We start from the raw sequence: 24,886 nt of genomic DNA, 5'->3' as shown, positions 1-24,886 counted from the left end.
AGTGTTAAACTGGATCCTGATGGCAATGGGGACCACTAACTATGTTGATTATGCAGTTTTCATTTCAAAAAGTTTAAAGCCATTAGCAGAGCACACTCTTCCCCTCAGGTTTCAACTCTACTTATTCTTCTCTCCTTAACCATCTGTTCCCACAACAAACTCTCCAGCTTCCCCCAACACTCTTCTTGCCTCAGTATCTCTACCTGGAATAGTTTGCCTGCTCTCAATCTTCTTCCCCTACAACGCTGTTTCTTCCTTTGTAAATACTGCACTAGGAGATCAAACCAATCAATTCTGAAGGAAATCAACATTGAATATTCATTGGAAAGACTCATGCTTAAGCTCCAATACTTTGGCCACCAGATGGGAAGAGCTGAGGCATTGGAAAAGACCTGATGCTGGGAAAGATTGAAGGCAAAAGGAAAAGGGGACAGCAGAGGATGAGATGGTTAGAGAGCATCACTGACTCAATGGACATGAGTCTGAACAAACTCTGGGAAATAGTGAAATACAGAGGAGTCTGGCATGCTGTAGTCCATGGGGTCACAGAGTCGGACATGACTTAGGAGCTGAACAACAACAGGCAGCATTCAGTGCAGGATGGAAAGAACAAAACTGTGTGTCTTCCTGAGGATGGGAACCTTGTTGACATCATCCAAATATTCCCGCACAGTGTCTGGCACTTAGAAGATGTTCAGTAGGTAGGTACTGACCGTATCAAGCTCCAAGAGTTTCTCATCAAACACTTTGCTTATATGTTTTTTCAGTTTTATTAGTGGTTTTGAAGAAGTAAGGCTTTTTAATCATTGTCGGACAGAGAGAGGCTGTACATTTCTACATTTGAGTAGAGGATCAAGAAGAGACTATAAAAGTTTCTTGAATCCTTCACAAAAATATCTAAAAAGGACTCCAGTTATCAAGGGAGAAAGGAAATCATTTCTCTTATGAGGAGTGCTCCAAGGCACTGGGGAACTTTGCATTCTTTACCGATGCACCTTCATTCTTCACCAATCCATCTTCATAATTATCATTTATGACGGCTTCTTTATCATTCCTGATTTCTTTAATCCCCATAGGACTGCCTGTCAGGTCCTTGGTCGGGTTATAATTATAAAGAAGCTTCAATTTTTTTAAGTAGATGAAGTTAAACAGTCTTTGGAAGCTTTGTTTAATATTTGAGGTAGTCAATTTATACGCTATTTCCATAAAAATTTTGTTTGTTTTTTCTGCCAACTCCCTGATCACAGGATCTTCATCCCGAATCACTCGGTCAATAGCTGTAACAGTAGAAAGGCTATTAATTCAAAACATTGCTTTCATAGTCTGAGAAGCTCTCAGACTCAAAACAGTCTCACCACTTTTCACAGGAGCCCCGCTGCCCTAATTTTTGTTACTTAGACAAATAGCATCCAGGAAGTTTTTGTCTTCTGTCCTCACTGGACCTCATTATGTGCTGAGGGCATATTATATGTTGAGCATTCTGCTAGACAGCATAAATATATATTCATGAATAGGCTCAATATTGCTCAGAATAATGAAAAAAGTAGAATCAGTCTAAATGTTCATCAGCAGGAAAGGGCTTAAAGTTATTAATGTAATATCATAAAGCCAAATAGGACATACATGTTAACATGATGATGTAGACTCATGTTTCTTAGCATGAAAAGATGTTTATGACATGAGTAGGTGAAAAAATTATAAAACAATTATGATAGTTTAAAAAATAAATACATAATAGTTTATATTCTTTAAAAATACTTGCAATTAAATATATACCAAAATGCAAATATCATTATATCCAGATGCTGAGCTTGTGGGAAGTTATTTTCTTTCTTAATAAAAAGAAATAGAGAAGGAAAAAACAGATAGATGTAGAAATGAGAGAAAAAGGAGAAGGAACAGAAGGAGGAGGAAGAGAGCAAACAAAAATATCTGAGTAACATGGAGAGAGTGCTTAGCATTTAGCAGGCTGTTAATAAATATGAGTGAATGAAAAAATGAAGAAGGAAGAAAATGATGTGTCAATGTAGGTTCATCAGTTTTAACAAATATACCACTCTGCTGGGAGATGTTGGTAACAGGAGGAAGCTGTGCATGTGTGGGGGCAGGAGGTATACAGGAAATCTCCATCTTCCACTCAGTGTTTCTACTAATCTAAAATGGCTCTTCAATATAGTTTGTTACCAAAAGAAGGAAGGAAGGCAGCCACCTTATTTTCTGCTGTAACCTGTTTGAAATTCTGATCCTGAAGGGGAAATAGGCAGAGGCCGAGAGATCCAAACATGTTGATAGAATAAGTATTGAAAAGTGAAAGTGAAAATCACTCAGTCGTATCCGAGTCTTTGCAACCCTATAGTCCATGGAATTCTCTAGGCCAGAATACTGGAGTGGGTAGCCTTTCCCTTTTCCAAGGGATCTTCAAAACCCAGATTGAATCCAGGTCTCCCACATTGCAGGTGGATTCTTTACCAGCTGAGCTTCCAGGGAAGCCCAAGAATACTGGAGTGGGTAGCCTATCCCTTCTCCAGTGGATCTTCCCAACCCAGGAATAGAACTGGGGTCTCCTGCATTGCAGGTGGATTCTTTACCAAATGAGCTATCAGGGAAGCCCAAGTCACTCAGTCATGTCTGACTCTTTGTGACCTCATGGACTATATAGTTCATGGAATTCTCCAGGCCAGAATACTGGAGTGGGTAGCCTTTCCCTTCTCCAGGGGATCTTCCCAAACCAGGGATCAAACCAGGGTCTCCTGTATTGCAGGTGGATTCTTTACCAACTGAGCTATCAGAGAAGCTCTTCTGATGCAAGTATATATTGCTATCTCCTAAAATGTAAATTCTCTAAGGAAATGGACTTTGCTTTGTCTGCTGCTGTATGTCCTGCTCTTAGAATAGTGCTGTCATATAGTAGATGCCAGATAAATATTTGTTGAAAGAATTAATGAGTGATTGAATTCTTAACTCTCTGTAGTTCCTAAGGATTCTAGGATGATAGCTAGGTCTCAGATAATGAGAGGGGTAGATGGAGAGATTGAAGCAGAGAGAGAAAGATAGAGGGAAAGAATAAAAAGTAAAAAAAGATGTCCCTTAACCCAGTCCTTCTACTGATTTCCCCTTAACCACCTAACTACGTCTGTAGTACTCTCGCATCCCTGGCATCACTATAGAGCTCAGATATAAATGGAATCACTAATAGGGAAGTTATTTAGGCCTATATATAAAGATTTCATTATAATTTCAACACTTACCCTCAAGCATGACATCAATTTCATCTCTGAGCAGTAAATGGCCACCCAATTTTGCCAAGTACCCTATGTACAAATTAAAATTAAAGTTATCCCAAAATACATTATGAAAATACATTATCTGATATTATCTACCTTCAGTGCTTTCTTCAAAGCAAAATATCTCTAGATTATTCTTGAATAATCTATTAGTGATTTAAAATAATTAATAAATCTTTATTGAGATATATGTATGTGTATAAATGTGCACAAATCACATTTGTACACCTTAATAAATGACCAGAGTGAATACTTGTAGCTACCACCTAGGCCTTTAAATAGAATATTACCATATCCTAGGAGCCACCTTTATGCCCTTCCCAATTTCCTCCTTCAGCTTTCAGAATATATTCTTTTGCTCAACACTACATTGTGAGATTCATCCTGTTTTTAAACATAGCAATAGCTCATTCATTTCCATTGCTACATGACAGAGGTTAGCAATGTTCTCTCGAAACAGAGCCATGCTTATAGGCTTATTTGCTTATGGATCATCTCCAGCTTTTCTCACCCTACAAACAGCAGAGTTGAGTAGTTGCCACAGAGCCTGGTATTCAAAGCCTGAAATGTTTCCTATCTGGTTCTTCACAGAAAGAGTTTTCTGAATGCTTTTTGTATGATATGCCATCTTATTAATGCATCACGTTTTAGCCATTCTGCTTATGATGGACAATGTATTGTTTTTAATTTGAGGCTATTATGAATAGTGATGTTATTGTGGGCATTCTTGTACATGAACTTTGGTGTAGATTTATATGCATTACTGTTTGGTATATAGCTAGGAGTGGACTTACTAGCTAATGAATATGCTTATGGTCACCTTTAATCATTACTGCAGAAGGGTTGCCAAGGTGATTACCAATTTTCACTCCTACCAGCATTGTATGAACATTTCTACTGCTCTCCATCCTCTCTAACACTTGATAATTGTTAGTCAATCTTTCAGTCAATCTCATGGGTTTGGTGGTATTATTATATTGGATACACAAATTGGATATATAATTATATATATATTTAATATATAATTAGATATATAATTTTGTATATTGGATATACAGTTGTATATTTCTTTTGCAAAATGTCTGTTCCGTATGTCTCTTGCCTGTTTTTCTATTGAGTTGTTTTTAAATTATTTATTTTTGGGCATTTTAAATTCTGGTTACTAGTCTTTTTTTTTTTATTTTAATTTTTTATTTTTTTTTAAATTTTAAAATCTTTAATTCTTACATGCGTTCCCAAACATGAACCCCCCTCCCACCTCCCTCCCCACAACATCTCTCTGGGTCATCCCCATGCACCAGCCCCAAGCAAGCTGCACCCTATGTCAGACATGGACTGGCGATTCAATTCTTACATGACAGTATACATGTTATAATTCCCATTCTCCCAAATCATCTTTTAAAAATATTACACCTATTACAAATATTTTCCCCTACCCCAGGGAAAAATTTTCCATTTGTACTTTTCTTTTTGATGAGCAGAATTATTTATTTTTTGGCTGTGCTGGATCTTTGCTGCTGTGCAGGAGTTTTTTCTAGTTGTGGCTAGTGGGGTCATCTCTTGGTGGCTTCTCTTGTGGATCACAAGCTCTAGAGCACAGGGTCCACAGCTGTGGCACATTGGCTTAGTTGTCCTGAGGCATGTGGTATCTTTCCAGACCAGGGCTCAAACCTGTGACGCTTGCATTGGCAGGTGGGATTCTTAACTGCTGGTCCACCAGAGAAGTCCTCTAATCTTATTGCAGTCCAATTTACAATTAGTGAATTTTGGGGTCCTGATAAGAAACAATGGCACCCCACTCCAGTACTCTTGCCTGGAAAATTCCATGGACAGAGAAGCCTGGTAGGCTGCAGTCCATGGGGTAGTGAAGAGTCGGACACGACTGAACGACTTCACTGTCGCTTTTCACTTTCATGCATTGGAGAAGGAAATGGCAACCCACTCCAGTGTTCTTGCCTGGAGAATCCCAGGGAAGAGGGAGTCTGGTGGGCTGCCGTCTATGGGATCACACAGAATCGGACATGACTGAAGCGACTTAGCAGTAGCCGCAAGGTCATAATGATATTCTCTCATATTTACTTCTAGAAACTTTATTGTTTTACCCTTTCACATATTTGGATTTCAAATTCAACTGAAATTATATGGCATAAAATAGGGGTTGATTAATCAAGCACTATTAAGAGAGAAAAAAAAAGTCCTTTCCTATTGCTTTGTAGGATCATTTACATCAAAAATTGTGTGAGGGTCAGTGTCTTAACTCCATTCTATCATTGTGCCATACCTTAATATATGATGGGTCTTGATATCTGATGGTATAAATTCTTCAACTTTGTGTTGGCTATTCTCAAACCCTTAAATTTTCATGTAAAAATTAGAATCAACTTCTCATATTTCATATACATACACACCCAAAACTGCTGGTAAAATTTTGTTTGGGGTTGTATCAAATATACTGATCAAGTTGAGGAGAGCTGACCATGTTACAATATTAAACATTTAATCCATTAACATGATATATCACTCTAAGTATTTTTAAAAAACTTCTCAGAATTTTCTAGTTTTGTTTTGTTTTGTGTGTGTATGTTTATGTATCAGTCTTGTACCTCTTTCCTTAATTTTATTTTGGGATATTTGATAAATTTTGGTGCAATGTATTAGGCATTAAAAGATTAATTTTCTAGTATTTATTGTTAAGTGTGTAGAAACTCAGTTGATTTCTGTATATTGGTATTATATATAGAAAACTTGCTAGATTTAATTCCTATAGTTTTTCTGAATTCTTTCCAGTATTCTAAAAACTCAATTATTTATCTGCAAATTTTGGAAGTTTTATTTTCTTTTTTTCCAAACATCCATTTTATTTCTTGTTATTACCTTATTTGGGAAATTCTTGGTCATTATCTCTTTAAATATTTAGTCTCATTTTTTCCCCCTATCCTCATGGAAGTGTATATTAGGCCTTTTAACCATATCTCATGTTCTTATGCTCTTTTCATATTTTCCATTTTTATCTTTTCAAGTTTTGATCTTGAGGCTGAATATTTTATTCTGACATTTCTTTTTTTCTCTTCCTAAATTTATTTATTTTAAATTGAAGGATAAGTACAATGTTGTGTTGGTTTATTCTGACATTTCTAATTCTCTTAATCTCATTTCAGTTCTTTCTAATCTGCTGCTAACTTCATTCACTGAGATCTGCATTCTATCTCATTGTGTAATCTTTTGAACATACTAATCATATTTATTTAAAACTTCATACCTGATAAAGTTGAATAACTTCATATACTAGATTCTGTTTCTATGGTTCTTGCTTGTAATTAAAAAAATCTAAATGGTTTTTTAAAATTAAATATCAGTTATAGTGTATACAGGTTTGTGTCGATACTGTTAGTTTCTGGGCATTTTATCTTCTCCCAGAGAGGATTTATTTTTGCGTTTTTGGCACGCAGTTAGGCTAGAAGTATATCTCTTTAATTCAACCATGGAGTTAGATATTCAAAGATTCAATAATTATAAGGGCTGGTATATTTTTAGTTTACTCTTACTTCTAGGGTAGAGACATCAGGGATCAAGTGGAAAACTTGGGTGTTTTTACCAGGATCCCTCCTCATTGTCAATCCACTCCAAGTTTTGTTCCACTGGTTCAGTGAAACAGCTAAAATTTCTTCATAGTTTATCAGCCTCCCACTACCCTTTTTGAAATTAGAATTGGAAAATCTATAAAGGAAAATAACCCTCAAGTATCAGGCCTACTTCTTTTAGTTTTTCTACTCTTTACTGCCTTTATAAAAGCTTTTAAATGTTTTCAGATAGACTTAAAAATATTTTTGTTGATATTCTTATTATCTTCCTTTTACACATCATAAATATTCATGTTATTATTGTTTAGCCGCTAAGTCATGTCTGACTCTTTTGTGACCTCATGGACTGTAGCCCCACCAGGCTCCTCTGCCCATGGAATTCTCCAGGCAAGAAGACAGGAATAGGTTGCTGATTCCTTCTCCAGGGCATCTTCCCAACCCAAGGATCAAACCTGCATCTCCTGCATTGGCAGGCAGATTCTTTACCATTGAGCCACTAGGGAAGCCTGATAAAAATTCATAGGGATAAAGAAATTTGGTGAAGGTCACATGGCCAGTGGGTATTCATTCTGAGATTTCAGTGGAAGCTTATATATTCTCACAATATTTCACATTGCCCCTACCTCAGTCAAAATAGGGATCACAAAAATCACAGCAATATATTATTTTGATAATATGATTTACAGATAATAAAACTTGGGATATTCTCATTGACAGGTGGAACATGGGCTTAAGAATTTAAGACTAATGCTTAAAGACAAAGCCCTGTGTTGTGGAGGTATCCTTAACTGGCATAGTTTTGCTTAATTTTGTAATCCAGTGTAATTCCTTTTAGAGTTAGATGGAGGGTACAAATAAACGAATGAAAATTTCCTATGCTAGAGAGTACTAATTGTCTCTATTGTCAAATTACTTTGCCAACAAAGGTCGATCTAGTCAAAGCTAGGTTTTTTCCAGTAGTCATGTATGGGTGTGAGAGTTGGACTAGAAAGAAAGCTGAGCACCAAAGAATGGATGCTTTTGAACTGTGGTGTTGGAGAAGATTCTTGAGAGTCCCTTGGACTGCAAGGAGATCCAACCAGTCCATCCTAAAGGAAATCAGTCCTGAATTTCACTGGAAGGACTGATGTTGAAGCTGAAACTCCAATACTTTGGCCACTTCATGTGAAGAACTGAATCACTAAAAAAGACCCTGATGCTGGGAAAGATTGAAGGTGGGAGGAGAAGGGGACAACAGAGGATGAGATGGTTGGATGGCATCACTGACTCGATGGACGTGAGTTTGAGTAAGCTCCAGGAGTTGGTGATAAACAGGGAAGCCTGGCATGCTGCAGCCCATGGGGTCACAAAGAGTTGGACATGACTGAGTGACTGAACTGAATTGAACTTAGTGTGTGTGGAGGAGCAAATAGGGATTCTACAGGAAATAAATGAGATTTTAAGGGAATAAATGGGATGGGAAAAAAAAACTCAGTCCATAGCAAAAATGATTAAAGTATGGCACTACGAATATTATCAGATCAATTATTCACAATGTACAAATACTTTTTCAGGAGAGATAAGTTAATGATAAAGTTAGATAAAATATTCTGCTTTAACAGATACTGTTAATCTGTTAATAATAGTTTGACTGTATAGAACTTTGTTGTTCAATGGACAGTGAGGTAGCAGAAAAGTAGCAGGACAATGCTAAGGTTTTGGAAATATGTAATATGAAGCAATTGTTAGTAATAATAATAGTATTAGTTTTCTTATATTATCTTATGAATTAGCTTTCATTTTATTTTAATGATGAACAATTTACATTATTAATTGCTTCAGTTTTTCTCACTGGTTATTTTAATAAAATGTGAATTACAGATAAATGATAAGCTTGCATAATGAAAGGAAGCTATATTATAACGTTCCCGTATAATGCAATATCAAATAAATTTTCTTAGCATTTAATTAAAAAAAATTACTTCTTTATCTTTAGTTCTCTTAGTAAAACTAAAGTGAGTTTTAGCTGGACATATGGTTGTTGAGCAGATGACTAGACTTTCAAGACTTCTCTGTAGCTAGGTATGGCGGCATGTCTATGTTCTGGGCAAATGATCATTTAGTAGGTTATATTCACTCCTTACAGAGATGGCTGTGTCCTCTTGATATATTTCCCTTTCCAGTTGATTGTTACATAGAAGTGGTGGCAGAAGCTAGAGCAAACATCTTGGCTCTGATGTAGGAAACTGTATGATGAGAATACAAGAGCAACGAGAGAACTGGCCCTAGTCTACTTACACTAGTATTGGTAAATGAGAAAGAAACCAGCTGCTATCTTGTTTAAGCCATAATTAGATTAACCCAGTGACACCTTTTGCCCTTTATGTTTTTCTTATGTCTTGGTGTAATGCTGCTAATACTGTCTGCAATGCAGGAGACCTGGATTCGATTCCTTGGTTGGGAATATCCTCTGGAGAAGGAAAAGGCAACCCACTCCAGTATTCTTGCCTGGAAAATCCCATGGACAGAGGAGCCTGGTGGGCTACAGTCCTTGGGGTCACAAAGAGTCAGACATGACTGAGTGACTAACACACACATAATACTGCTAAAATGCTAAAGTTAATCAGAAAAGACAAAGAAGGACAAGAACCACATGCTAAGAATGATGAATTATAAATCCAATGATGCAATGAATATCTACATACACATATCACTTCTCATATGTGAATATATCAGAGGATAAATTCTCTTGGGAGGAGATTATTGAGTCAAAAGAACATGCATCTCACATTTGGATGGATATTGCCAAACTGTTCTTAGAGATTGTAGCTATTTGCACTAACCAGTAATGTGATTGCCTAGTTCCTGCAACCTGGACAGAACTGTAGAGTATAAACTTTTTTGTTCTTTGTCAGCTTGATAGATGGAAACACCTTATCAATTCAGTTTGCATCACCTTTTGAATGAAGCTGTGAAAATTTTATGTATATGAACCAAATAATTTTTTTCATATATTTTGCCCATTTTCCTAGTGGGTTGTTTCTTTTCTTAGGGATTTGTAAAGATTAATTGCTATGCCGTGTTTAGTTGCCCAGTTCAGTTCAGTTGAGTTCAGTTGCTCAGTCCAGTTCAGTTCAGTTCAGTTGCTCAGTTGTGTCCAACTCTTTGTGACCCCATGAATCGCAGCACGCCAGGCCTCCATGTCCATCACCAACTCCCGGAGTTCACTCAAACTCATGTCCATTGAGTCGGTGATGCCATCCATCCATCTCATCCTTTGATGTTCCGTTCACCTCCTGCCTCCAATCCCTCCCAGCATCACAGTCTTTTCCAATGAGTCAACACTTTGCATGAGGTGTCCAAAGTAGTAGAGTTTTGGCTTCAGCATCATTCCCTCCAAAGAAATGCATTCACTTCAGATCAGTTCAGTTCAGTCCCTCAGTCATGTCCAACTCATTATGACCCCTTGAATTGCAGCACACCAGACCTCCCTGTCATCACCAGCTCCCAGAGTTCACTCAGACTCACGTCCATCAAGTCCGTGATGCCATCCAGCCATCTCATCCTTGGTTGTCCCCTTCTCCTCCTGCCCCCAATCCCTCCCAGCATCAGAGTCTTTTCCAGTGAATCAACTCTTCGCATGAGGTGGCCAAAGTACTGGAGCTTCAGCTTTAGCATTATTTCTTCCAAAGAAATCCCAGGGCTGATCTCCTTCAGAATGGACTGGTTGGATCTCCTTGCAGTCCAAGGGACTCTCAAGAGTCTTTTCCAACACCACAGTTCAAAACCATCAATTCTTTGGTGCTCAGTCTTCTTCAAAGTCCAACTCTCACATCCATACATGACTACTGGAAAAACCATAGCCTTGACTAAATGGACCTTAGTCAGCAAAGTAATGTCTCTGCTTTTGAATATGCTGTCTAGGTTGGTCATAACATTTCTTCCAAGGAGTAAGCGTCTTTTAATTTCAAGGCTGCAGTCACCATCTGCAGTGATTTTGGAGCCCCCCCAAATAAAGTCTGACATTGTTTCCACTGTTTCCCCATCTATTTCCCATGGAGTGATGGGACCGGATGCCATGATCTTCGTTTTCTGAATGTTGAGCTTTAAGCCAACTTTTTCACTCTCCTCTTTTACTTCCATCAAGAGGCTTTTTAGTTCTTCACTTTCTGCCATAAGGGTGGTGTCATCTGCATATCTGAGGTTGTTGGTATTTCTCCCGGCAATCTTGATTCCAGCTTGTCTTTCTTCCAGTCCAGGGTTTCTCATGATGTACTCTGCATAGAAGTTAAATAAGCAGGGTGACAATATACAGTCTTGACATACTCCTTTTCCTATTTGGAACCAGTCTGTTGTTCCATGTCCAGTTCTAACTGTTGCTTCCTGACCTGCATACAGATTTCTCAAGAGGCAGGTCAGGTGGTCTGGTATTCCCATCTCTTGAAGAATCTTCCACAGTTTATTGTGATCCATACAGCCAAAGGCTTTGGCATAGTCAATAAAGCAGAAATAGATGTTTTTCTGGAACTCTCTTGCTTTTTCCATGATCTAGTGGATGTTGGCAATTTGATCTCTGGTTCCTCTGCCTTTTCTAAAACCAGCTTGAACATCAGGAAGTTCACCATTCACGTACTGCTGAAGCCTGGCTTAGAGAATTTTGAGCATTACTTTACTAGCATGTGAGATGAGTGCAATTGTGTGGTAGTTTGAACATTCTTTGGCATTGCTTTTCTTAGGGATTGGAATGAAAACTGACCTTTTCCAGTCCTATGGCCACTGCTGAGTTTTCCAAATTTGCTGGCATATTGAGTGCAGCACTTTCACAGCATCATCTTTCAGGATTTGAAATAGCTCAACTGGAATTCCATCACCTCCACTAGCTTTGTTCATAGTGATGCTTTCTAAGGCCCACTTGACTTCACATTCCAGGATGTCTGGCTCTAGGTGAGTGATCACACCATCGTGATTATCCTGGTCATGAAGATCTTTTTTGTACAGTTCTGTGTATTCTTGCCATCTCTTCTTAATATCTTCTGCTTCTGTTAGGTCCATACAATTTCTGTTGTTTATCGAGCCCATATTTGCATGAAACCTTCCCTTGGTATCTCGCATTAATGGACACTAAATGCTATATGAACCTGAAGTAAGCAGACAAGGGAGCCTGGGGGATAAAAACTCAGAGGTCAGTTTTCAGAGGCATGGAGAAATTTAAAAAATAGTAAAAAATGGATTGGGAGCTGGAAGTCCTACTGTTAAGCATATACTGTATGTTCTACACTTCAGTTCGGTTGCTCAGTCATGTCCAGCTTTTTTCGATCCCATGGACTGCAGCGTGCCAGGCCTCCCTGTCTATCAGTAACTCCCAGAGTTTACTCAAACTCATGTCCATTGAGTTGGTGTTGCCATCCAACCATCTCATTCTCTGTCGTCCCCTTCTCCTCCCACCTTCAATTTTTCCTGGCATCAGGGTCTTTTCAAATGAGTCAGCTCTTCACATCAGGTAGCCAAAATATTGGAGTTTCAGCTTCAGCATTAATCCTTCCAATGAATATTCAGGACTGATTTCCTTTAGGATTGACTGGTTGGATCTCTTTGTAGTCCAAGGGACTCTCAAGAGTCTTCTCCAACACCACAGTTCAAAAGCATCAATTTCAGTGCTCAGCTTTCTTTATAGTCCAGCTCCCACATCCATACATGACTACTGGAAAAACCATAGGTTTGACTAGATGGACCTTTGTTGGCAAAGTAATGTCTCTGCTTTTTAATATGCTGTCTACGTTGGTTATAACTTTTCTTCCAAGGAGCAAGGGTCTTTTAATTTCATGGCTGCAGCCACCATCTGCATTGATTTTGGAGCCCCCCAAAATAAAGTCCGTCACTGTTTCCATTGTTTCCCCATCTATTTGCCATGAAGTGATGGGACCGGATGCCATGATCTTCGTTTTCTGTATGTTGACCTTTAAGCCAACTTTTTCCCTCTCCTCTTTCACTTTCATCAAGAGGCTCTTCAGTTCTTCTTTGCCTTCTGCCATAAGTGTGGTATCGATTTCATATCTGACTTTATTGATATTTCTCCTGGGAATCTTGATTCCAGCTTTTGCTTCATACAGCCCCGCGTTTCTCATGATGTACTCTGCTGCTGCTGATGCTAAGTCACTTCAGTTGTGTCCGACTCTGTGTGACCCCATAGACAGCAGCCCACCAGGCTCTTCTGTCCCTGGGATTCTCCAGGCAAGAACACTGGAGTGGGTTGCCGTTTCCTTCTCCAATGCATGAAAGTGAAAAGTGAAAATGAAGTCCGCTCAGTCGTGTCCGACTCCTAGCAACCCCATGGACTGCAGCCCACGGGGCTCCTCTGTCCATGGGATTCTCCAGGCAAGAGTACTGGAGTGGGGTGCCATTGCATTCTTGGGATATACTCTGCATATAAGTTAAATAAGCAGGGTGACAATACATAGCCTTGATGTAGTTCTTTCCTGATTTGGAACCAGTCTGTTGTCCCATGTCCAGTTCTAACTGTTGCTTCTTGACCTGCATACAGATTTCTCAAAGTGCAAGTCAGGTGGTCTGATATTCCCATCTCTTTAAGAAATTTCCACAGTTTGTTGTGATCCACACAGTCAAAGGCTTTGGCATAGTCACTGAAGCAGAAGCTGTTTTTCTGGAACTGTCTCGCTTTTTCGATGATCCAGCTAATGTTGGCAATTTGATCTCTGGTTCCTCTGCCTTTCATAAATCCAGCTTGAACATCTGGATGTTCTTATGCAATAATTTATCCATTCCTTCTTTAGTTGGCTGAATTCCATCCATCAATGCTTTCTTTAAGAGTTCATGGTAATGAACTTTTGCTGAGTTTTTGTGTTTTAGAAATATTTTCTTATCTTTATAGTTGGATATAATTTTATTGGAGGTTCCCTGGTAGCTCAGCTGGTAAAGAATCTGCCTGCCATGTAGGAGACCCTGATTTGCTTCCTGGATCAGGAAGCTCCCTTGGAGAAGGAATAGGCTACCCACTCCAGTATTCTTGGGCTTCCCTGTTGGCTCAGATGGCAAAGAATCCACTTGCAGTGCAAGACACCTGGGTTTAACCGCTGGGTTGGGAAGATCCCCTGGAGGAGGTCATGACAACCCACTACTGTATTCTTGCCTGGAGAATCCCCATGGCAGAGAGCTTGGTGGGCTATTGTCCATGGGGTTGCAAAGAGTCGGATACGACTGTATTACTAAGCAGAGCACGGCATAATTTTGATGATCTAAAATTCTTTGGTCACATATTTTAATATTGAAGTGGAGAAGTCTAATGGAAGATTAATTTATTTTGTAATGTATAGGTGACTTTTTTTACCCAAATGTTCAAAGAATTCTTTAACTCTAAAGTCCCATAACTTTGTTAGGAATGTTTTATTCTGTATAAAATATGTCTTGAAAATTTTTACCATCTTCAGCATATTTAATTAAAAATTCTTTTAGTTTTAAAATTTTGTCTTTGAATACTTTTTTCTGTTTTAATTGTTCATTATTTTTTCAGGGATATTATCTTTCTGTAATCTGTCTTGTCTATTGTTACTCCCTAAATTTTCAAACTATTTCTTATTGGTTTACATCTTATTTTGCTAACATTTCTCAACCCTTTACTCTTGTCCCTTACAGGGTTATCAACACTATGTCTTTTCTTCCATTGCCTGCAATGTAGTTTTTGTTTTCTTTAATAATGGTTATATATTTTTCTTATACTTCCTACCATACTTGGAAAGATTATTTTCATGTGCTCCCATTTTACCGTTATATATCCCTGAGCACTTATATCTATAGACCTTTATTTTTAAAACTTTTAGATTCATGGATAAAATTATTATCATTTTCAAGTACTCTGTAGAAACATTTTTTAAAATTTGATTTGGCTCCTGCATTGCAAGTGGATTCTTTACCACTGAGCTACCTGGGAAGCCCACAAGTATGATATGACTAAGTATTTTCTCATTCCTTGATGCCCTATGTACTTCCTGATGGCAAATGGGAACTCCTTCCTCTCATTCCAAATAAAGGATTATTAGTTTTGATCTTTGCGGTAAGAAGCTAGTGGGAAAAAAAACTGGTTGGTCAGATTTGTTCAAAGTCAAAAATTTTGGTTGTCTTCTTTTAGAATCTAACTGTACTCCCTCAACTCTACATTTTCTCTTTTTTGAACTTTATTGGATTTGGTAGCTCTTCTTCATCTGTTGCGGGCTTTCCTGGTGGCTCAGATGGTAAGGAATCTGCCTGCAGTGTGGGAGACCCGGGTTCAGTCCATGATTTGGGAAGATCCCCTGGAGAAGGGAATGGCAACCTACTCCAGTATTCTTGCCTGGAGAATTCTATGGACAAAGGAGTCTGGCAGGTGCTGGCTCATGGGTTGCAAAGAGTCGAACAGGATGGAGTGACTATCACTCATATGTTGTAATTTGTGTTAGAGATGTTCATGTTCTGTTAAAGACTGGCATTTAAAAAAATTTATTATTCTTCAATGGGGAGAGGTGATTTTTGAGCAGCAAAGGAGAACTGTAGTGGTTTGCCACCTTCTTAAATTTTGAAATTCATCCGGTTGAATATTTTGTATGATAGTTTAATTATATACTTATACTCAGCTGTGTATTATAAAATAGAACTCTATTCTCATCATATATTTTAACTTCCGCTCACTATAGATACCATCATGAAAATTAGAGTCCATCCTAAACAAAGAAAATCTGTAATTTTTTCAAGGAATCTTCTAGCTGCTATCCATTCTTTACTTGTTAAGACAACTTAGGAAATGAGAACTGAATTTCACTTACCTAGTAAAATAACTGATCCTCTTCTCAGATATGTTCTGGTACTCTCCAGGAATCCTAAGGTCTCAGATATCAAATCTCTAATGTATTTTTGATGAGAAATAAGCTGAAAATAAAAAGGAAAAAAATTCTCTCACTTCTTGAAAATACACATATGCTAAATTCAGAGAGGTTTCCAGGGAAATGAACTTGGTTGCTTATACCAAATCAGGGCCAGGTTAAAACTTGGGGGTTTCTATGTAGGAATGCTACTCTCTTGCTTGCAGGTATTATTTAGCTTGTTATATGATATCCAGTCTTTGGGTTTCCAACCTTTGGTTAAAATCCTTCCATCCCTACCTGTCTATTGTTGCAGTTTATGCTGATTTTCAGAAAACCAGCTCATTTAGGCATAGAAAACTAATTCCAGCTTTTCTTTTGGTGATCTGAAATGCTGCGCCCATCTTTACACTGCTCCGAGTAGGTGGGTTGGAGGAAGAAAAAATAGATGATCCATGTAAAGGAGAAGAAAGTGGGAAAGTTTAATTTTTCTCTGGTCTCAAGCCCTAGCTTTAATTGTCCATTTATTATCTTCTCTTCAGAGTCCTTCTAGATTCACCTTGTGCCTGTTATGCTTTTCACCACTTTGTATATCCTTTAAAATTGTTTCTGTAACTCTTAGGGTAGTAAATCTTGAGTGGACACTTACAAGATTATTACAGATGTTGAGCACCACCAGCTCAAAATTGTAATATTCATCCTTTAGGAAATATGATGTTGACCATTTTAATTCTGAGGCACAGATTTTTAATGTATATTTACACGCCTGTGAAGCAGAAAAAGGTCAGTAAAGATCCATTCCATCTGGTGTTATATAAAACACTGTGATTCTCTGCAAAACTAAGAAAAACAAAATTTCAGGACTTACTTTAACTACTCTTTCCTCTTTATCTTCCAAAAACAGGATCAGAGGCACCAAGCCTGCATAAACTACATTGTTTAGCATCCATGTGTATTGACTCATGTCCATGAGTAACTGACCAAAGTGGTGAATGGCCATACTCCGAATACCTTCATTGCCCTAAAACATGCACACGGAAAAGACCTCATTTGAGGATATATATATACACACACACTATACATATATACTAACATATAGTATGTATATATACACACACACGCACTATATAGTATATATATTTATATCATGTATATACACTATATATGATGTGTATATATGTGTGTGTATATATTTATCATTTGTTTTTAGAAAAGATTCGCCTTGGGTCTAAGAAGTCACCTCTTCTTCTGATTTTAAAATAAGACTTACTTACCAAAATTCATATTACATGAAAGAAAATCCCCTGTGAAAAGTAAGCTTCTTAAATTTAGGAAGATAGTATTTAATAACATACTAAAGATATGACTGGGGATGGTCTTGATCACTGTCTCCTGTACAATGTCATGAACCTCCATCCATAGTTTTTGCTCCTTGGAAGAAAAGCTATGACCAACCTAGACAGCATATTAAAAAGCAGAGACATTACTTTGCTAGTAACAGTCCATCTAGTCAAAGCTATAGTTTTTTCAGTAGCCATGTATGGATGTGACAGTTGAACCATAAAGAAAGCTTAGAGCCAAAGAATTGATGCTTTTGAACTGTGTTGTTGAAGAAGACTCTTATGAGTCCTTTGGACTGCAAGGAGATCAAACCAGTCAATCCAAAAGGAAATCAGTCCTGAATATTCATTGGAAGGACTGATGATGAAGCTGAAACTCCAATACTTTGGTCACCTGATGCGAAGAACTGACTCATTGGAAAAGACCCTGATTCTGGGAAAGATTGAAGGCTGGAGGGGAAGGGGACAACAGAGGATGAGATGGTTGGATGGCATCACCAACCTGATGGACATGCGTTTGAGCAAGCTTTGGGAGTTGGTGATGGACAGGGAAGCCTGGCATGCTGTAGTCCATGGGGTCACAAAGAGTTGGACATGACTGAGCAACTGAACTGAACTGAAAAATATAACATGTGAAAATCCATATAACTTGGAGATAATTTCTATCAAAATACTTAGGGTAATGTAACCACGATGTATTGAAATGCTGGAGGCCTTTACAGAATTGCTGCTGAATACCAACGCGAGTTCTTTGTGTACTGGCATAATACTAGGTTTCCAAGGGTTTACTTAGTCCAAATAGGAATTGGATTATAAGGATTCTAGAAGAGAAAAATTATAAGTCAGAGGAAGAGGTTAATTTTTAAAAAATATAATATCACTTCCAGCTTTTACAAAAATATTATTCCATTCTGAAGATAAGTATTTACATGGACATACTAATTATCAGCTGTATGAACTTGGTCTAATATTCACTTCAGTTTGCCTCAGTTTGCTTATAAGTAAACTGGATAATAGTAATAGAGTTGTCTTCTAGTGAAAGTGAAAGTTGCTCAGTCATGTCCAACTCTTCGCAACCCATGGACTATTCAGTCCGTGGAATTCTCCAGGCCAGAATACTGTAGTGAGTAGCCTTTCCCTTCTCCAGGGGACCTTCCCAACCCAGAGATTGAACCCAGGTCTCCCATAGTGCAGGTGGATTCTTTACCTGCTGAGCCACAATGGAAGCCCAAGAGAGTTGTCTAGAGAATTATATGAAATTGTCCATGTAAATCCCTTAGAATAATGCCTGGTGTACAGTAAATGCTCACTAAATTTTAGCCAGTGTTATTATTACTATTATTATCATTATGTCCTTATTAAAATCTTTTCTGGCACTAAGTTTCCTCTTTCTATAATTTAATAATATTGAGCCCTTTTTCAATGAAATCTGCAGAACTAGTAAGAAGTTACAAATTTTGGCAAGATAATTTACTATGACACAATTCTCTGGTTCACAAACAACTCATCAAAGGAGTCTCTAAAAACAAATATATTTCTCATAGCATACCAACATGTTCTTATTTATTAAAATACTATATTTTTAATAAACTCTACATTTGCCATAAATACTACACATTTACCATAAAAATGAGAATTTTCAAAACACACAACTTTCTGATCACAGACTTTCTAATTAATGTTTTCTATGATAATAAATTCATTTGGGATATTACACATGTCAACTCTAATACCCATAATATGCCTGCTACTCACTCTGTTTTACAGATGATGCACTAACAGACTGAGCCACTTGCTCAAGATTTCACAGCTAGTCAGTGGCAGCACAAGGATTTGAACCTAGAAATTCCAGATTCAGGGTTAACAAATATAGCCACTAAACTACAATTCCTCTTTCATCTAAGAATAAAGGCTACATTTTGACTCTCATTTCCTATGGTCAGACTTCTGTAGTTTAAAAACAAACATACAGGGCTTTCCTGGTGGCTCTGAGGTAAAGAATCTGCCTACCAATGCAGGAGACATGGGTTCGATCCCTGATCCTGGAAGATCTTACATGTCACGGAGCAACTAAGCCTGTGAGTCACAATTAGCCTGTGCTCTAGAGCCCAGGAGCCACAGCAACTGAGCCCATGTACAGCAACGACTGAAGCCCACGTGCCCTAAAGCCCATACTCTGAAACAAGAGAGGAAACCACAGTGAGAAGACTGTGCTGTGCAACTAGAGTATAGCCCCCTGCTTGCTACAACTGGAGAGAAGCCTGAGCAGTACTGAAGACCCAGCACAGCCAAAAATAAATAGAGAGTTGGACTGTGAAGAAGGCTGAGGGCCGAAGAATTGATGCTTTTGAACTGTGGTGCTGGAGAAGACTCTTGAGAGTCCCTTGGACTGCAAGGAGATCCAACCAGCCCATTCTGAAGGAGATCAGCCCTGGGATTTCTTTGGAAGGAATGATGCTAAAGCTGAAGCTCCAGTACTTTGGCCACATCATGTGAAGAGTTGACTCATTGGACAAGACTCTGATGTTGGGAGGGATTGGGGGCAGGAGGAGAAGGGGACGACCGAGGATGAGATGGCTGGATGGCATCACTGACTCGATGGAGGCGAGTCTGAGTGAACTCCGGGAGCTGGTGATGAACAGGGAGGCCTGGCGTGCTGCGATTCATGGGGTCGCAAAGAGTCGGACACGACTGAGCAACTGAACTGAACTGAACTGAAAATTTTTAAAGTGTGTAAAAACACATATACAAACTTAGAGCTTACTTAGTTAATGTTATTATCTCTGAAAAGCAAATGGCAGATCTGCACAAATTGCCTGCCTTCTGTTCAGTTATTCTGGTATGTAATATCATTGCCTTAGCTGGTGCTTCAGCTGAATGATGAAACCTAATAATCTCACATATCTGCACAACTCACATGATCCATCAGAGGACAGTAGCTGGAGGCAATTCTGGTAGACAGGGAGGAGTAGGTCACCTTGTCCAGTTTGTCTAAAAGTTTTCTGAGGGTTATCAAGGCCCGGATTACAACTGTCGTATCTTTGGAAAGGAAGGCATCCAAGATGGATGTTAATAAGCTGCAGACATTTTCTATCTATGTATAAGAGAAAGAAAATAGTGGGAATTAGGAACTAGAAGGAGACTTGAGGTAGCATTTGATATGCACACCTCTGAGTTTGGGCAGCATGCAGTGATGTGCTGGGGCTGGCTTACAGGAATCAGTTGTCAAAAAAAGTCACTATTAAAAATTTAAATTAAAAAAATTTAGAAATAAATAAAAAACAATGGTAGTAAATACTCAAGACTCATTTCTTCCTATTTCTTTTGCTAAATTTGCTTAATTTTTCTGCCTTTCAGGAAGTTTACATGTATTGTATCTGTATGGTGGAAATATTAACTAATAATGTTTTACTGTGCATCTCTGCCCAGATCCATGTTTACTGATGTCCCTTTGATAGACTGAAATCAGCGATGGTGGGAGTATTTACACCAGGGAATAAGTGGCCTTATTTTCACAGAGTTGATTGTTTAATAAATATTTACCAACATGCCGTTGGCAGTACTAACACCTAAACTACATGACAATGACCTGTTTGGACATGAGAGCCACTGAGCTCCTGAGCTAAGTTGTGGGCTTCAATTGCAAATCAGAGACATGCAGAATATCAAGCCATTAGAACATGAAAAAGAGGCATCAAAAAAGGAAAAGAAAGGCTGGAAAGAAAAGAAGTAAAAGAAATAAATACTATTTGCCAAAGTAATAGCCAGGAGACACTTGTGTCATGCAGGAAAACTGAGTCCTTACTAGTAGATGGCATGTGAAACCTCAATCCAGACCACTTTCTACTGTGTCTCTCTTGGTCAGAGCACTAGACAAGGCAATAAATAACTTTCTATTTACAATTCATACTATTGACTTCTAAAGCCAATAAACTATGTCTTACTTCATTCTAAATGCAAAATGAGTGCCCACTGACTGTCTTTAAGCTTTCAGAGACTATTCTTAATAGATATACTAGGATTTATTAAAGTTATTGTTAAATCAGTAACAATTTATGGAATATCTACAGTCTCAGCATTGTGCAAGGTACTTTGGAATTTGCAAGTGAATTACAAAACTTAGGAGTATGCTTTGATGTACTCTTCTGGGAAGGCAAGCAGTATTCACATGACAGTGGGAAATGATATAGGACAGTAATTCTCTGGTTTAGCCTGTATTAGAATCACCTGGCTAAAGCCTTTGACTGTGTGGAGCACAACAAACTGGAAAATTCTTCAAGAGATGGGGATATCAGACCACCTTACCTGCCTCCTGAGAAATCTGTATGCAGGTCAAGAAGCAACAGTTAGAAATGGACATGGAACAAAAGACTGGTTCCAGATCAGGAAAGGAGTACGTCAAGGCTGTATATTGTCACCCTGCTTATTTAATTTCTATGTGGAGTACATCATGCAAAATGCTGGGATGGATGAAGCAAAAGCTGGAATCAAGACTGCAGGGAGAAATATCAATAACCTCAGATACACAGATGACACCACCCTTATGGCAGAAAGCAAAGAGGAACTAAAGAGCCTCTTGATGAAAGTGAGAGAGGAGAGTGAAAAAGTTGGCTTAAAACTCAACATTCAGAAAACTAAGACCATGGCATCCAGTCCCATCACTTCATGGCAAATAGATGGGGAAACAATGGAAACAGTGACAGACTTTATTTTCTTGGGCTCTAAAATCACTGCACATGGTAACGGCAGCCTTGAAATTAAAAGACACTTACTCCTTAGAAGAAAAGCTATGACTAACATAGACAGCATATTAAAAAGCAGAGACATTACTTTGCCGACAAACGGCCATCTACTCAAAGCTATGGTTTTTCCAGTGGTCATCTATTGATGAGAGATTTGGACCATAAAGAAAGGTGAGTGCCAAAGAATTGATGCTTTTGACCTGTGGTGTTAGAAAAGACTCTTAAGAGTCCCTTGGACTGCAAGGAGATGAAACCAGTCCATCCTAAAGGAAATCAGTCCTGAATATTCATTGGAATGCTGATGCTGAAGCTGAAACTCCAATACTTTGGCCACCTGATGTGAAGAACTGACTCATTTGAAAAGACCCTGTTGCTGGGAAAGATAGAAGGCAGAATGAGAAGGGGACAACAGAGGATGAGTTGGTTGGATGGCATCACCAACTCAACAGACATGATTTTAAGCAACTCCGGGAATTGGTGATGGACAGAGAAGCCTGGCATGCTGCAGTCTATGGATTTGCAAAGAATCAGACACGACTGAGTGACTGAACCAAACTGAACTGAGGATCACCGGAGGAATTTTGAAGTCATAGGTTGGTGGGCACAACCTCTAGGATTTCTGATTCCATAGGCCTGTGATAGGACCTGACAATGTGCATTTTTAACAAGTTTCCAAGAGACGCTGATGCTGTTAGTTTCAGAGTCATAGGTAGAGAGCCAAAAATATAAATATTATATAAGCAATTGCTTATAGTTGGTGTGGCTCTGAAAGGGATCAGGCTGCTAGAAAGCAGAATATTCAGTGAAATTTGACTTGAGATAATCATTGAAAAATAAGAAAAATGTGAATGTGTGGAGGAAAGTATTATAAAGGAAGAAAAAACTTGAACAAATGCTCTGAGACAGGAATTTATGTGTATTCATGTGTGTATGTTGGAGTGAAAAATAACTTACAGACGTGTGGTTTAGACTGTAACAAGAGTGTTTATGTAGGGCAATTTTGATAAGTCCTGAGTGTAGTGAATAATCTTCTGGAAAAATATAAATAAGTTGATAAAGCCTGTTGACAACACATCCTTTCAATTCAACTCAGTTTCCTTATTGATAAAATACTTGACTTGGTTTTGTTTTAGTGATGTATAAACTAAAAATAATCAGTGTTTTGTCAGTAGTCCGACTCTTTGCAACCCCATGGACTGTAGCCTACCAGGCTCCTCCCTCCATGGGATTCTCCAGGCAAGAGCACTGGAGTGGGTTGCCATTTCCTTCTCCAGGGGATCTTCCCGACCCAGGGATCGTACCCTGGTCTCCTGCATTCCAGGCAGACACTTTAACCTCTGTTGTGTCGCGCAGTTGTGTCCAACTCTTTGCTACCCCATGGACACCAGGCTCCTCCATCCATGGGATTTTCTAGGCAAGAGTACTGGAGTGGGTTGCCATTTCCTTCTCCAGTAATGATATTGAGTTATATCAAATCTCAGATCATAACTTTGAATGCTGGCAGACACAAATCACATACACACGCATACCTCATTGATAACTGGTGCCATACTGGCAATTTTCTGAAGGCTCAATTTGCAAACTGCAGGGTCGGGGTCATTGACCCAGTTTCTGAAGAGAACCAAAAATTTTTCTGGGAATGGGTCCTTGAAGAAATTGTTGAGAAGCTAAAAGAAAACAGTTAAGTTCGTAGATGGAATAAAGGCCAAGCATGATTTTTTTGCTTCAGCAATAAAAATCCCGACATGTTTAGTAAAACGAATACAAATCACACTAAAACTCTAAATACAGACACATACTTTTGCTTCACATAGATTTCTGGGCCCATAGAGGGAAGGAGAAGTAGCAGATATAGTAGGAAATATGTGATTTGTTATATATATATATGATGAAAGAAAATTTCATCATATCTACATATAGATATGATGAAATAAATTTTTACATATAGGATAATAGAGTTTATGTTTACTTTTTATGCTTTCATGCTGCCTCCTCTTTCTCTTACCTGGAAAACCTTAATAGCAGTTATATGTTTATTTATTCATTTTCTACCATGTAATGCATACCATGGGCTTCCCTGGTGGCTCAGATGGTAAAGAATCTGCCTGCAGTGCAGGAGCATGCGTGTGCTAAGCCACTTCAGTTGTGTCTGACTCTTTGTGGCCCTATGGACTGTAGCCCGCCAGGCTCCTCAGCCCATGGGATTCTCCAGGCAAGAATACTGGAGTAGGTTGCTGTGCCCTACTCTAGGGATCTTCCCAACTCAAAGATCAAACCCGTGTCTCTTATGTCTCCTGTATTGACAGGCAGGTTCTTTACCTCTAGCATCACCTGGGAACCCAGGAGACCCAGGTTCAATCACTGGGTCCAGAGTATCCCTTGGAGAAGGGCATAGGAACCTACTCTTGTATCCTTGCCTGGAGAATCCCATGGACAGAAGAGTCTGGCCTGCTACAGTCCATGGGGTTGCAGAGAGTTGGACATGACTAAGAAACTAACACTTTCACTTTCAATGCATATCATAATCTTAAAATTATAGTATCAACACGTATAATATCAATAAACCCTCTGAGGGGGGGAAATATTTCTTTACAGATTTTTTTTTAATCTTTGTGTTTTATCTCACTAATGATGTTTAAAGTACCATGTTCATATGTTACTTAATATCCTCCACAAATCTGTGGGGTGTGTGTGTGTGCATGTGTGAAAGACAGAGAATCATACAATTCATTAAGAAAAAACTAAGGTCATAGTAGCTGAATGGATAAAGATCAGGGTATTCATATATGAAACTTTAATTTATAAATAATAATATTTTTAAAATGTTCAACCTCTCTGAAGGTTTTAACAGTAAGAACAAATCAAATCACCCTCAGGACATCCATTCTGCCTCTCACATTGGAGAGCTTGTCCATGGGGGTGAAGTGCTATGGAATGAGCTCACCAATGAACTATGTGGGGAGCACTGATGGCCCTGCCTTCCAGTTAACCGTCCCCAGCCTGAGAATGTTTATGTCGCTAAGTTGTGTCCGACTCTTCTGTGACCCCATGGACTGTAGCCCTCCAGGCTCCTCTGTTCATGGGATTTCCCAGGCAAGAACACTGGACTGA

General features: G+C 38.6%; 1 protein-coding gene across 1 annotated transcript in view; it reads right to left on the bottom strand.

Moving 5' to 3' along the window:
• MROH9 (maestro heat like repeat family member 9) overlaps window positions 943-24,886 on the bottom strand; it is a 94,609-nt gene continuing 70,665 nt past the window's right edge. The window contains exons 16-22 of the mRNA XM_018059940.1: window positions 23,305-23,442; window positions 19,951-20,127; window positions 16,562-16,714; window positions 16,343-16,459; window positions 15,658-15,760; window positions 3,249-3,311; window positions 943-1,277 (exon numbers count right to left, since the gene is read on the bottom strand). Of these exons, the coding sequence (XP_017915429.1) occupies window positions 943-1,277; window positions 3,249-3,311; window positions 15,658-15,760; window positions 16,343-16,459; window positions 16,562-16,714; window positions 19,951-20,127; window positions 23,305-23,442 (1,086 nt within the window). The remainder of the gene's footprint in view (window positions 1,278-3,248; window positions 3,312-15,657; window positions 15,761-16,342; window positions 16,460-16,561; window positions 16,715-19,950; window positions 20,128-23,304; window positions 23,443-24,886) is intronic.

Source organism: Capra hircus, chromosome 16 (genome assembly GCF_001704415.2).
Source record: "Capra hircus breed San Clemente chromosome 16, ASM170441v1, whole genome shotgun sequence".
Taxonomy (NCBI): domain Eukaryota; kingdom Metazoa; phylum Chordata; class Mammalia; order Artiodactyla; family Bovidae; genus Capra; species Capra hircus.
The sequence above is the reverse complement of the archived record's forward strand: the minus strand, read 5'-3'. Positions and strand labels throughout refer to the sequence as shown.